General features: G+C 43.5%; 1 protein-coding gene across 2 annotated transcripts in view; it reads right to left on the bottom strand.

Annotated features, from left to right (window-relative positions):
• The window catches only part of RNGTT (RNA guanylyltransferase and 5'-phosphatase), a 587,560-nt gene that overhangs the window by 327,104 nt on the left and 244,477 nt on the right, over positions 1–15,979 (bottom strand). For both annotated transcript variants that reach the window (XM_077289743.1, XM_077289744.1), the window contains exon 10: positions 14,174–14,245. In XM_077289743.1, coding sequence (XP_077145858.1) covers positions 14,174–14,245 — 72 coding nt within the window. The remainder of the gene's footprint in view (positions 1–14,173; positions 14,246–15,979) is intronic.

Below are 15,979 nucleotides of genomic sequence, written 5' to 3'. Positions count from 1 at the left end.
AGGCAGATCTGAAATAAAATCCATCGAGATGTGTGTCCAAGGCCTCTTAGGAATAGGCAAGGGCAACAATAATCCACTAGCCCGAGAACAACAAGGCTTGGCCCGAGCACAAACGTCACAAGACTGCACAAAGCCTCGCACATCTCGTGACAGGGAAGGCCACCAGAAGGATCTTGCCACCAAATCCCTGGTACCAAAAATTCCAGGATGACCTGCCAATGCAGAAGAATGTACCTCAGAGATGACTCTACTGGTCCAATCATCAGGAACAAACAACCTATCAGGCGGACAACGATCCGGTCTATCCGCCTGAAACTCCTGCAAGGCCCGCCGCAGGTCTGGAGAAACGGCTGACAAGATAACTCCCTCCTTAAGAATACCTGTGGGGTCAGAGTTGCCGGGTGAATCAGGCTCAAAACTCCTAGAAAGGGCATCCGCCTTAACATTCTTAGAACCCGGTAGGTACGATACCACAAAATTAAACCGAGAGAAAAATAATGACCAGCGCGCCTGTCTAGGATTCAGGCGCCTGGCGGTCTCAAGATAGATCAAATTTTTGTGGTCAGTCAATACCACCACCTGATGTCTGGCCCCCTCGAGCCAATGGCGCCACTCCTCAAACGCCCACTTCATGGCCAAAAGCTCCCGATTCCCAACATCATAATTCCGCTCAGCGGGCGAAAATTTACGGGAAAAGAAGGCACAAGGCCTCATCACGGCGCAGTCAGAACTTTTCTGCGACAACACTGCCCCAGCCCCGATCTCAGAAGCGTCGACCTCAACCTGAAAAGGAAGAGTCACATCAGGCTGACGCAACACAGGGGCAGAAGAAAAACGGCGCTTAAGCTCCTGAAAGGCCTCCACAGCATCAGGGGACCAATTAGCAACATCAGCACCCTGTCTAGTCAAATCGGTCAATGGCTTAACGACATCCGAAAAACCAGAAATAAATCGACGATAAAAGTTGGCAAAGCCCAAAAATTTCTGAAGACTTTTAAGAGAAGAGGGCTGCGTCCAATCACAAATAGCTTGAACCTTGACAGGATCCATCTCAATGGAAGAGGGAGAAAAAATATATCCCAAAAAGGAAATTCTCTGAACCCCAAAAACGCACTTAGAACCCTTGACACACAGAGAATTAGACCGCAAAACCTGAAAAACCCTCTTAACTTGCCGGACATGAGAGTCCCAATCATCCGAAAAAATCAGAATATCATCCAGATACACTATCATAAATTTATCCAAAAAATCGCGGAAAATATCATGCATAAAGGACTGGAAGACTGAAGGGGCATTAGAAAGACCAAAAGGCATCACCAAATACTCAAAGTGGCCCTCGGGCGTATTAAATGCGGTTTTCCACTCATCCCCCTGCCTGATCCGCACCAAATTATACGCCCCACGGAGATCAATCTTAGAGAACCACTTGGCCCCCTTTATGCGAGCAAACAAATCAGTCAGCAACGGCAATGGGTATTGATATTTAACCGTGATTTTATTCAAAAGCCGATAATCAATACATGGTCTCAAAGAGCCGTCTTTTTTTGACACAAAGAAAAAACCGTCTCCTAAGGGAGATGACGATGGACGAATATGTCCCTTTTCCAAGGACTCCTTTATATATTCTCGCATAGCAGTATGTTCAGGCACAGACAGATTAAATAAACGACCCTTTGGGTATTTACTACCCGGAATTAAATCTATAGCACAATCGCACTCACGGTGCGGAGGTAGTGAACCCAGCTTGGGTTCTTCAAAGACGTCACGATAATCAGACAGGAACTCAGGGATTTCAGAGGGAATAGATGATGAAATGGACACCAAAGGTACGTCCCCATGAGTCCCCTTACATCCCCAGCTCAACACAGACATAGCTCTCCAGTCAAGGACTGGGTTGTGAGACTGCAGCCATGGCAATCCCAGCACCAAATCATCATGTAGATTATACAGCACCAGAAAACGAATAGTCTCCTGGTGATCCGGATTAATACACATAGTCACTTGTGTCCAGTATTGTGGTTTATTATTAGCCAATGGGGTGGAGTCAATCCCCTTCAGAGGAATAAGAGTCTCCAAAGGCTCTAAATCATACCCACAACGATTGGCAAAGGACCAATCCATAAGACTCAAAGCGGCGCCAGAGTCGATATAGGCGTCCGTAGTAATAGATGACAAAGAGCAAATCAGGGTCACAGACAAAATAAATTTAGACTGTAAAGTGCCAATGGGAACGGATTTATCAAGCTTTTTAGTACGCTTAAAGCATGCTGATATAACATGAGTAGAATCCCCACAATAGAAACACAACCCATTTTTCCGTCTAAAATTCTGCCGCTCGCTTCTGGACAGAATTCTATCACACTGCATGTTTTCTGGCGTCTTCTCAGTGGACACCGCCAGATGATGCACTGGTTTGCGCTCCCGCAGACGCCTATCGATCTGAATGGCCATTGTCATGGACTCATTCAGACTTGCAGGCACAGGGAACCCCACCATAACATCCTTAATGGCATCAGAAAGACCCTCTCTGAAAGTAGCCGCCAAGGCACACTCATTCCACTGAGTAAGCACAGACCATTTACGGAATTTTTGGCAGTAAATTTCAGCTTCATCTTGCCCCTGCGATAGGGACATCAAAGTTTTTTCTGCCTGAAGTTCCAAATGAGGTTCCTCATACAGCAAGCCCAAGGCCAGAAAAAACGCATCCACATTGCGCAACGCAGGATCCCCTGGTGCCAATGCAAAAGCCCAATCTTGAGGGTCGCCACGGAGCAAGGAAATCACAATCCCAACCTGCTGTGCAGGGTCTCCAGCAGAACGAGATTTCAGGGACAAAAATAACTTACAATTATTTCTAAAATTCTGAAAGCTAGATCTATTCCCTGAGAAGAATTCCGGCAAAGGAATTCTCGGCTCTGATACCGGAGCATGAACAACAAAATCCTGCAAACTTTGCACTTTCGTGGCGAGATTATTCAAACCTGCAGTTACACTCTGTAGATCCATTATAGACAGGTGAACATAGAGCCATTCAAAGATTAGAAGGAGAGAGAAAAAAAAAGAAAGACTGCAGCATAGACAGACTGGCAAGTGATCCAATTAAGAGCACACTAACTACTAGAGGAAAAAAAAAAAAAAAAAAAAAATTTCAGCAGACTTCTTATTTCTCTCCTTTCTCAGCCAAGGATTTTAACCCTTTAGTGGCCGGTCAAACTGTCATGATCTCCATGGCCAGAGAACTAGCATAAGCCTCAATAGGAACAAGCTCTTGGAAGATGTAACTATACTGACCATGAACTAAACCTACCGCATCATCTAGAAGTAGCCAGGTAGCATGTCCTACTTTTTATCCCTATATGCCCAGCGCCGGCCGGAGAACTAAATAATGCTAGCAGAGGGAAATATAAGACCTGACTCACCTCTAGAGAAATGCCCAAAAAGGAGACAGAGGCCCCCCACATATATTGGCGGTGATATGAGATGAAACAACAAACGCAGCAGGAAAATAGTTTTAGCAAATTTGAGGTCCGCTTTCTAGATAGCAGAAGACAGAAAGCATACTTTCATGGTCAGTAGAAAACCCTAACAAAACACATCCAGAAATTACTTTAGGACTCTGGCATTAACTCATAATACCAGAGTGGCAATTCCTGATCAACAAGAGCTTTCCAGACACAGTAACGAAACTGCAGCTGTGAACTGGAACCAAAATACAAAAACAAAACATGGACGAATGTCCAACTTATCTAGTAGATGTCTGGGAGCAGGAACAAGCACAGAGAGGCTTCTGATAACATTGTTGACCGGCAAGCATCTAACAGAGAAGCCAGGTTATATAGCGACACCCAGATCTAATCAGAACAGGTGAACAGGGAAGATGATGTCACAAGTTCAATTCCACCAGTAGCCACCGGGGGAGCCCAGAATCCAAATTCACAACACCAGGGGCTTGCATCCGTCGTTAGGATTTTTTCCGTCGGTAGTGCCCAAGGAACCCCCTTGGTTAAATTGATTGGGTCTGCCCACCACACTAAGGAGTGTATCGTGCTTGCTGAAATACTTAATTGCCCGTCTAAATTTCCGCGCAGAGATAGGCTTGAATCTAAAGTCTCCCATTGTAGGTCCCGGGTATGACACTGTGCCCACTGCACTGCCGGGATACAGGCTGTCATGGAGCCTAGCAGGGACATCGCTTTTCTGAGAGTAGTGACTGGAGATATCGTCAACTGTAACACAGCCTGTGTCATTTTTTGAATCTTCCCCTGAGGAAGGTAGCACTTCTGCATAGTCGAGTCCAGGACTATCCCTAAGTACTCCTGTACTTGGGTTGGCACTACTCTGGATTTGTGCATGTTCAGTAGCCAACCTAGACTCGACAGAGAAGCCATGACCAAATCCAACTGTTGTTTGCAATGTTGGAATGAGGTCCCTGCCACAAGGAGGTCGTCCAGATAGGGAACTATTAGAACATTCTGTTCCTGTATGTGGGCCATCACTTCTGACATTATCTTCGTGAACACCCGAGGTGCGATAGCTAACCCGAAGGGGAGAGCCCGGAATTGGTAGTGTTTCACTTCCCCCTGGACATTCACTGCTAGTCTGAGATACTTTTGATGATCCCTGTGGATAGGCACATGGTAATATGCGTCTCGTAAATCTAGAACAGTGATGAAACACAAGGGAAAGAGTATTTTCATGCAAGATTTTATTGTCTCCATTTTGAAGTGTTGAATCTCGAGGAAACTGTTTAATCTTTTGAGATTTATGATCGTCCTGTATGATCCGTCCGGTTTCCTCCGAAGGAAGAGGGGAGAGTAGAAGCCCATGCCTCTTTCCTGGTATGGGACTTCTTGTAAGACTCCCTTCTGGATTAAGTTCAAAATTTCTTCCTGGAGAGCTGACTGTTCGTGTGATTGTCTCTGAGGTGTTACCATGAAGGAATTGCCAGGAAGAATGCGGAATTTTAGTTTGAGACCTTCTCGTATTATGCCTAATATCCAGGTACTGTTTGAAATTTTCTCCCAGGCTGGAAGAAAAACGGCTAGTCTCCCTCCGACCCAGGGAATACCTTCATTGTGTTTTCTTATTATCGGGGGGGGGGGGGGGGTTTGTTGAACAAAACCCCTCTGTTCTTATTTCTTTTGTCTTTCCATGCATCTTTATTCCCTTTTGGGGTTCCCCTCCGCATGAACTTTCTGTTCCGAAAGGGACGCCTGTAAGACTGGTTGGGGAACCTGGGAAAAGATTTTTTCTTATCCCCTGCTTTGTCAAGGATGTCGTCTAATGTTGACCCAAACAAGAATTTGCCTTCGCAAGGTATTGAGCATAGTTTCGTTTTCGTTTGCAAATCCCCTGGCCAACACTTTAGCCACAGGGCACGTCTTGCGGCGTTTGAGAAGGAGGCTGACCTGGCTGCTAGCCTAGCTGAATCTACCGATGCGTCAGCCAAAAAGGCTGCCGCACCTTTCATCACAGACACTGATTTTTGAATTGTTTCTCTTGAGACTTTTCCCTTTAATTGGGAATCCAAGTGCTCGAGCCACACCATTAAGGCGCGGGCCGTGCAAGTGGCCGCGATGGCTGGTTTTAGTCCACCCCCTGCCGCTTCCCAGGAGCTTTTCAAGAAAGTCTCAGCTTTTTTGTCCATGGGGTCTTTTAAGGTACCCATGTCCTCGAAGGGTAAGGCGAACTTTTTAGAGGCCTTTGCTATGGCCACATCTAATTTTGGTGCCTTACTCCAGGATGAGCAGGCTGGGTCATAGAAAGGGTACTTTCTCTTGGGAGTCAAGAGAACTTTTTTGTCTGTTTTTTTCCATTCTCTCTTGATTAGAGAGTGAATTTTTTCATTTATTGGGAACGCTCTTCTTTTCTTTTGTTCCAAACCGCTGAACATTATATCCTGCGCCGTTTTTTTAGGGCGTTCATCTACCAGACCCATTGTTGTCCTGACGGCTTTTACCAAGGCGTCTGTCTCTTCGATAGGGAAGCAATTGTGTCCCCCTTCTGAGGATAGCGAAGAGGTGTCAGAGGCTGATGAATCACTAGAATCAGATATTTCGCTTTCCGACTCGTCCACACTAGATTCAGGGGATCTATGACTTGTTTTGCGTTTTTTCTTTGAGGTTTTAATACCTTTGAGGCACTCTCCACCTGACTCCTTATTAATGATTTTAGGTCTGAGGCAAATGCCGGGGATTCCTCCTGAATCGTCTTCTCTATGCAAGTGCTGCATAGCTTTTTCTCCCAGGAGGAAGGAAGCTCTTCTGAACATATAGCACATACTTTGTGCTTTGATTTGCCTGTACATTTTCTTCCCTAGGAGAAAGAGTAACCCCGTATTAAACTCAGCACTTTCACGTAGATCACTCACCCCCTGTGGATAAGAGATAAAGTCTCAGGCCTGGGGACTATATCCACCACTGGTTTCGTCACCGGTCGTGTAGTTTTTGCAGAAACCCGGCTGCGTTGTGACTGAGCGTCCGCTGCTGCTGCGCTGTTGAGAGGAAGACTTTCCCTTGCGCTGATGTTGTGAGCGCTGGTGCTGTACCTGCGCTTGTTCAGGAGATAATTGTACGATCTCCTGCACATCCTGCAGCTCCTTGTCGCTCATAGTGGCCTCCGCACTGCGTTTAGTGCAAAGGAGGTTTGAATTGTCCAAAATTCTCCCGCCTGAAAGCGCTCCTTTAATCGCTTGCGCCGCCGGCGGAAGTGGCGATCTGCGCATGCGCCCGCCTGACTTCTGGTTTCCCGGACCACGGGCGCCACATAGGGGAAGAAATAAACGGGGACGCCCGCGCGCGTCTCAGCGTTCCATCTGCCGGCGCCTGCCTGCGCCCTGTTTGGAGCTTCCGGTTCGGACGGCAATGGCACCGGCGTTTCAGAGGTCCCACATGTCGCTCCGGCCCGCCGGCCTCCATCCGGCTTTGTCTGGGACCTCATGGAAAAGTAGCCGCCGCTACCTCCATGTACCGCTGTGCCTTGGTACAGAGGCTATTTTGGTGACTGCCGCCACCTCCTCCTTCCTCCCCCTCCTCCTTCCTCCCCCTTTTTTTTTTTTTTTTTTTTTTTTTTTTTTTTACAGTGGGGAAGGCAGGCTTGATCCTCTTCACTGCCTCCCCCTTCACACTCACCCATAAGGCCCGCCGACCCCAGCGGTGGTGCTTCAGGGAAGGGAAAAAGGGGGGAGAGAAAACCTGCTTGGCCCAGCCGTGGCAGGGCGCCCCCTGTCAGGAACCGACTGGACCGGCCCCTGAAATCCCACGAAGATCCTTCAGGTACGTGCTGTAGGTTCCCCGTCAGGGACAGGAAACCAACTGATGTGGGAGAGAGGTACGCCCTTTTTCACCTGTAGGTTTCCTGTCCCTGGGGGCGGACCCCTCTCTCCGTCGTGCCATCATGGGGATAGAGAAATTACATTTTACAATTGTACGGTTTCATAAATCCGCGTTGGTACAGAATGCAAAGGGTTAATTTGATGTGAAATAATTTCCTCCCAGGAAGCACAATGTCTGCATGCACATCTTCATGACTTCAGCCAACATTATTGGATTTGTGGTTTAATGAAAACGCAGAAAGACTGCAAATTGTGAGCCTCAATTATGGTTTGGTGGATCCGACAATTAGAGTTCAATAACTCCAATTTCTATAATACCCAATTCTATTTTCCAAGAGAAATGATATAAATTGCTTCTCATTATTCACCTGCCTCATTTCAGATCAGAGCTTTCATTCTAGAGAGTCGTGCCTATAGTTATCTATGTAATGGACATCCTATCATTTACAGCTATTTTAGTTTCAGACAGAAGATGTGGTGGGGGGAGCCACCTCCAATATTGTTTCTGCAGTGATAATACTTCAGACCATGCAATCTGCTTCTGCAATAAATGTAATACTGACTATATCCCGATATGCTTCATGTAACCCATAAACGACACTAAATACCCAATACTGACTATACTCCAACATGATTCATGTAGACCACATTATATGCCAAAAACTGACTGTAGCCCAATGTTTTTCATGTAAAACACTGTAAATACCTAATAATGATTTCATCCTAACTGCTTCATGGTTTCCAAGCCCTGAAGCAGCTAAAATAAGTAACAAGGAACTGAACATGTGCACAGCAATTTGGTTTTTACATTGCAGTGCATTATGTTCATTTTTTTGCCACAGTTTTGCAAAATACCTAATACTGAATAAATTCCAATCTATTTCATGCAAAACTTGGTAAACACCTAAACTGATAGTTCAATTGGGATTTTGTAATAAAAAGAGATATCTGAAAGGATAGAAAATAAATCCACAATATAGCGCTTTACAATTTTATGTAAAAAAAAAAAATATATATATCATTGTAAAATAATTGAAAACAAGGGGAGAGTAGATTTCCCAGAAGAAGCGGGATGCGAAACGCACGTCGAGGTGAGGAGGAACGCTGCAATCTATGCATAGCTGCAATCTTGTACTGCTGCTTAATCCTTCTGGTAAGGTATTATACTTACATCTTCTAGGATTGCATGTTTTAATAGCCTTTATCTAGCCAGGCTGGGGATGTAGGGCACATGCCTGATAGATTATATTACTCCTGGACTAATGGGCATATATTTTGATTATAAATACATCCGTTCAGCTTTGTGTTTTGGGCTTATAATGTGTTAGATGGTTCACATTACGCACTGTCCCTCCTAGTTATGGTGCTCTATTTATTATTCTCTTGTTTTTACATATGTTGTTTTGATTTTAAATATTATTATTAATAAAGCTGTGTATTTTTTTATTTAACTCTGGATCTCTTTATTCGGCAACCTCTGTGATTATGTGATTTGAAGTGCCAGCCTTTAGCATAATTGGACACCTTGTTGACATAATGCCATAAATATTGTTCTGCTCACGCAGCTGTGCGAAGGGCTTATTTTTTGTAGGACGAGTAAGGCCTTATTCACATGTTCAGTATTTGGTCAGCATTTCACATCAGTAATTGTAAGCCCAAACCAGGAATGTGAGAGAATCACAGAAGTGGTGCACATGTTTCTACCGTATTATACTTTTCCTCTGATTGTTCCACTCCTGGTTTTGACTTGCAAGTACTGATGTAAAATACTGACCAAATACTGACCGTGTGAACATGGACTAACTGTTTTCACTGGAACAATAATGAGTTACATACAACTTTTTGAACATATTTTTTTGGGGTGGGGGCAGTAACCATGTCGGTTAAATAACATTATGACTTGCTGGTGTAGGCCATTGCATACTTATGTTGGTAACAATACAAACGGAGTGATCTTTAGCTGTTTTTTTTCCTACAAAATAAAGCATTTTTCATTGGAAAAAGTATTTTTATATTCGCTCCCTTTATATTTCCTCATTTTTTCGTTTATCTTTTGGATTAGCCATGTGGATGTGGCATAGTACACGGCAATGCTTCTCTTCCCTCTAACTACTTAGGTTTCACCTGGTCACAGAGGTGTCTAAAAGGATGAAACAGTTGGATTTGTGGGTACTACTTCTTGGCAAAGTTGGACAGGTATGGCAGACGCCGAGAAGTGGTTAATATTATTCCTGCAGGTTTGTGATATGTATGGAATAGCTGATCAACAATCTTTACCCTCTCCTGAAAAGTTTTAAAAGTAAGCCAGGTCAAAAAAATATTGCTTCTAGGTAAGAATGCACCAAACTAAAGGCAATAAATGTCGTATTTCACCAATTTACAGAAGAAAAACACTGTATGCCTATATTAGATAAAAAAGGATTATACGGTCTATGGATGCTCAGCGGTTGCACAGAGTGGTAAAACGGCCACGTGCATGTAGTCAGAGTGGTTCACAATATAAACGCTTTCCAGGTAAGTGCAGAGGCTCCGTTTCATAGAGTAAGAAATCCCAGTATAGCTACCCAGTCAAAGAACGCTAATAAAACACATTTCAAAAGCAAGACAAAATGGATTTCTCGGAACATCTATATAAATACGGCCTTTTCTCTAGTAGCGGCATGATTTCCGGGCTGGAGAATAGGCGCGCTTGTAAGTGCAAATGCAATTCATTACGTTCCATCAGTGCTGCCGCAGCACAATGACAGACAACAGGCAGAAGTCTAACATTGTGCTCCATGTCAGCACTGGTTATTGGGAAGAACTGCTTTTGTCAAGGGAACAGAAGCTGTCGCTCTGGATTTTATCCTTACGGAGACGTCTTCCAAGAGTCTTTCACTGTTCATTCCTGATAAGCTCTTGTTCCAGCACTGCCACCAGGATTTAGATCAGTACCCTAAATGAGGCCAGCATTTCCATACAGGAGACCCCCAAAAGGTAGCAACAAGGCTTCAGCTGCCTGAGAAGTCTCGTGGTACTGCAGACTTTTCTAAAATCCGCTAACGATGTAGCAAACTGTAAACCAATGATTGGCGCACCAGCTGTGTGGACTGCATCGCAGTAAGGCTATGTTCACATTTGCGTTGTTGGGCGCAGCGTCGGCGACGCGACGCAACCAACAACGCATGTACACAACACAGCGTTTTGCGACGCATGCGTTGTCATAAGATCCTACAGATCGGGACTTTCGGCGCAGGGAAAACGCTACAAGTAGCGTCCCCTGCGCCCTGTCTTGTGCGTCTATATGACGCATGCGTCGTAAAACGCAGTACAACGCATACCGGCGCATGTCCATGCGCCCCCCATGTTAAAGATAGGGAAGCATGACGCATGCACCCAACAACGCAAATGTGAACGTAGCCTAAAGGAGTAGTTTATGTCGTGGCATCCCGCTACTACTCTGCAGCGTACAACAGTTGCAGCAGCATTTTCTGCCTACTAATAATAATTCCTCTCCTATATCCTATAAGAAACGATGCCCGGTTATTTAGTAGCTTTGTCCAATATCACTAACATGGCATCAGATTATGGTGTGTGCCACTGAATTGTCCATCAATGAAATTCCATGTTTTGCATTTGAGGACCATAAAATATTAAGGGTATGTGCACACATAGAATGGAGCTCTGCAGATTTTTCCGCAGCGGATTTTAGAAATCTGCAAGTAAAAGGCACTGCGTTTTACCTGCGGATTTACTGCGGATTTTGTGCAGATTCCACCTGCGGATTCCTATTGTGGAGCAGGTGCAAACCGCAGCGGAATCCACACAAAGAATTGACATGCTGCGGAATGTAACCCGCAGCGTTTCCGTGCGTTTTTTTCCGCAGCATGGGCACTGCGGATTGCGGTTTCCATAGGTTTACATTGTACTGTAAACGCATGGAAAGCTGCTGCGGATCCGCAGCAAAATCTGCAACGTGTGCACATAGCCTAACTCTACTTGAATCACAGAACAATTTTCACACAATCCTTTTATAAAGAGAGTCTGTGACCAGGTTTTAGCTATGTATTCTGAGAGCAGAATAATGTAGGGGCAGGGGACCTGATATCAGCGATGTAACACTCATTGGGCTGCTTGCTCACGTTTTGATAAAATCACAGTTTCCCATGCTAAAGATCTACCAGTTCTCTGTATGCTGAGCTCTCTACAACCCCACTAACATCGCTAATTGGAAGCTTTCCGTACACACTGTGCATAGGCAGAAAGCACACACTCGGTGGTAGGTATAAAGTTACAGAGCAGGAGGACTAATCTCCCACTGATAAAACAATGATTTTTGTTGAAACAACACCACCAGTTAGTGATACAGCTAAAATCAAAGTTTCTCCCCCTAAATAAGATCACATTAGGTAGCAAAAACTGGTGAGTTTACCTTTAACAAATGAAGCAGAAAATCACAACTTCTCATCATTTATCTCCTTCACAAAAGCTTTGTGATGTGTATCATTAGAGACAGTACAGGGCGAACACCATAAATCAGAATATGGAGGCTAGGTGGCTTAATGAGGCTTAAGGCCATGCTATGTCAATGGTACCTACAGATAAGAGTGTTAAAGCATGTAAAGTGGGGAAAAATAAGTATTGGATACACTGCCGATTTTGCATGTTTTCCCGACTACAAAGAATGGAAAGGTCTATAATTTGTCTGTAAGGGACAAAATCTAAAAATATAACACAGAAAATCACGTTATATGATTTTTAAATAATTCAAAGGCATTTTATAGCATTAAATTAGTATTTGTTTACCAACCAACCAGAAAGAATTCTGGCTCTCACAGACCTGTTAGTTTCTCTTTAAGAAGCCCTCCTACTCTGCACTCGTTACCTGTATTAACTGCACCTGTTTCAACTCGTTACCTGTATAAAAGACACCTGTCCACACACTTAGTCACACTCCAACCTCTCCACCATGGCCAATAACAAAGAGCTGGACACCAGGGACAAAATTGTAGACCTGCACAAGGCTGGGATGGGCTACAGGACAATAGGCAAGCAGCTTGGTGAGAAGGCAACAACTGTTGGTGCAATTATTAGAAAATGGAGGAAACACAGCATGACTGTAAATCTTCTTCGGTCCGGGGCTCCATGCAAGATCTCACCTTGTGGATGATTCTGAGAAAGGTCAGTAATCAGCCCATAATTACATAGGAGGACCTGGTCAATGACCTGAAGAGAGCTGCTGGGACCACAGTCTCAAACATTACCATCCGTAACACACTACACCATCAAAGATTAAAATCCTGCAGGGCACACAAGGTCCCCTGCTCATGCCAGCACATGTTCAGGACTGTTTTAATTTCGCCAATGATCATATATCTGGATGATGAAGAAGAGGCATGGGAGAAGGTCATGTGCTCAGATGAGACCAAAATCAAACTTTTTGTCATCAACATCATTCGTGTTTGGAAGAAGGATGAGTACAACTCCAAGAACACCATCCCAACCGTCAAGAATGGTGGGAGAAATATACTTTTAGGGATACTTTTCTGCAAAGGGGAAAGGACTGCACCATATTGAAGGGAGGATGAGTGGAGTCATGTATCGCTAGATTGTGGCCAACAACCTCCTTCCGATGTTTCAAGGCAGGTTCTTCCAGTACGACAATGACCCGAAACACACGGCTAGGGTAACTAAGAAGTGGCTCCATAAGAAGCATTTCAAGGTCCTGGAGTGGCTTAGCCAGTCCAGACTTGAACCCAATAGAAAATCTTCGGGCAGAGCTGAAACTCAGTATTGCCGAGCGACAGCCCCGAAACCTGAAAGATCTAGAGAAGATCTGTATGGATGAGGGGGCCAAAATCCCTACTGCAGCGTGTACAAACTTGGTCAAGAACTACAGGAAAAGTCTGACCTCTGTAATTGCTAACAAAAGTTTCTGTACCAAATATTAAGTTCCGTTTTTCCATTGTATCAAATACAATAAAATGCAAATTAATTATGCAAAAATCATACAATGTAATTTTCTGTCCTTTTTTTTTTTTTTAAAAGATTTTGTCTCTACAATAAAAATTAAAGACCCTTCGATTCTTCATAGTTGGGAAAACATGCAAAATCAGCAGTGTATCAAACACTTATTTTCCCCACTGTAGAAATAATAGTGAGACATAATACCATATGATTGCATTACAATGGCTTAACACTTTTTCTTAAAAAAAAAGGATGTCAAACTCCAATGATGGCAAGAGCAGATCTGAAAGGTTAACATTAAGTAAGAGCTATATTATTTCCCACATAACACTACACCACTGTAATGTGCCATTAATCAACTGAATCAGTAATTCACAGGAACAAACAAACTTAAAGATGAAGTAAAGCTATCAAATAAGAATGCCACCTATAAGTCACATTCCAACATATGCCACTGAATTGCTTCCTATTTACCAGTTGATGGTTAACTATAGAAATTCCTAATTCTTTCTTGTGAAGATTGCCATTTGTCTCAAGATGGTAAAGAGAAGAACCATACCTTAGCATATGACTACAAAGTATAAACCATAAGAACTTTTCTAGATAAGGGAGGGATGAAACAAGAATCATTTTGACATAACCTTTCATCATTCAGTGCTTGTAAAGGGATTGCTGTGACTTACGGTGTGGACTTTTTGACAGCACTTAGTTAGGATTCTGGCACTGCCTCAGTATGACAAAGCCCATGCAATGAAGCATAAATTCAACAGAACCTGCTTTCCCCAGTAGAGCAGAAGTATAAATCACAAGGAAGAAAAGTCCATGTAATAACTAAAATATACCTGTCATCCTATACAAATCATACGAGAAGGAAAGAAAAATAGCAATACTTACACTAAATTTGATGATGTCATATATCAAATATCGTGGCACAGCTTGTCCTTTCACTTTGTCAATAATCATTTCCTTTAAAAGAGAAAAGAAATAAGACATTATAACACAGGCTTTAAGTTATCATTCAAGAAAAATCCTGATATTTTTTTACTCTTACCATAAATCCAAAGGGTATCGTTTTTAGCTCACATTTTTGCTGAATCAGGTTGGTTTAATTGTTTGAGTTTCAAAAGTGACAAAAACTACACTGTAAGACCGGTAAGTCAGAATATGCCTACCCCAAAGTTAGATATCATAAACATGGAGCTACTAAGGTCATTAGTACCTTAGAAGCGCACTCCTAGGCACCGCTAGATACCAATGGCATCAGATCTCACTGTAAGCCTTGGTGGAAGCAAGAAGTGACAACAAGCTCATTGTCATATGAACCTTAATTGATCTTTATTAAATACTGGCTCTAAATGTGATGTGAACAGAGCCTTATAAGGGTTATTCGCAATCTATTAAATGATTACATTTGTACTTTGTTAATAAAAATCCTTCCATTCAAGAATACAGAGATTTTTAACTTTATTCTTTTCTAATCGTTGCCTAAACTACCAACCACCGCAGCAGTTATTAGCGGTGGCTGGTCTCCTAAACAAGGACCGCAGTACTTACAAAAGTTCTTTCCTAATGAGCTTGTAATCACTGCTCTTAAAACACCCTCCAGAGTGTTGTTTTTTTATCGCCACTGGATTGGTGCTTTAAACATAAGCCCCCAGTCTTCTATTCACCCTTCGGCGTGTTCACTGTTTTTCAGGGCCGGTCGAGTCCCGTGGCACCATTACGTGAGTGCAGCTTCTGACTGGTCAGAAGTCAGAAGCTACGTCCCAAGCTCTCAATGCAAGTCTACGATTAGCTAGAACGATGCTCTCATAGACTTACATAGATTAGTGACCTCTGTCTCACTCCATGAAACAATGGAGCAGCCAGAAGGTCACAAACTGCAAGAGACGGACAGTAGCAGCGACAAAAATGCCGAAAGGTGAGTATCAGACAGGTGGAAGGGAATTTGGAAATTAAACACCACTCCAGGGGTGATGTAAAAAAAACACACAGGTGAGGAGATTTAAGCTGGCCAGACCACTGAAGCTTGCCGATTTCTCTCAATTTGGCCAGCTTCAGTGGTCCTGTGCTTCTCTGAGCTGCAGAGTCAAAAATTATTCTGCTTGCAGCATCAGCCTCCATGGGTCCAACCTCAGCTCCTCACAGCTGTGCTGGTCCAGATGTTTTGACTACAGCAGGGACATCACGTCAACAGCATGTGTCATTGTTCTAGCCAGTCAATGAGCTAAATGTTGTACAATTACAGTCATGGCCAAAAGTATTCACACCCCTGTAATTCTGTCAGATAATGCTCAGTTTCTTCCTGAAAATGATTGCAAACACAAATTCTTTGGTATTATTATCTTCATTTAATTTGTCTTAAATGAAAAAACACAAAAGAGAATGAAGCAAAAAGCAAAACATTGATCATTTCACACAAAACTCCAAAAATGGGCCAGACAAAAGTATTGGCACCCTCAGCCTAATACTTGGTTGCACAACCTTTAGCCAAAATAACTGCGACCAACCGCTTCCGGTAACCATCAATGAGTTTCTTACAATGCTCTGCTGGAATTTTAGACCATTCTTCTTTGGCAAACTGCTCCAGGTCCCTGATATTTTAAGGGTGCCTTCTCCAAACTGCCATTTTTAGATCTCTCCACAGGTGTTCTGTGGGATTCAGGTCTGGACTCACTGCTGGCCACCTTAGAAGTCTCC

Source organism: Ranitomeya variabilis, chromosome 2, assembly GCF_051348905.1.
Source record: "Ranitomeya variabilis isolate aRanVar5 chromosome 2, aRanVar5.hap1, whole genome shotgun sequence".
NCBI classification, from domain to species: domain Eukaryota; kingdom Metazoa; phylum Chordata; class Amphibia; order Anura; family Dendrobatidae; genus Ranitomeya; species Ranitomeya variabilis.
Note: the sequence above shows the minus strand (reverse complement) of the source record. Positions and strands in the feature narration are given on the sequence as shown.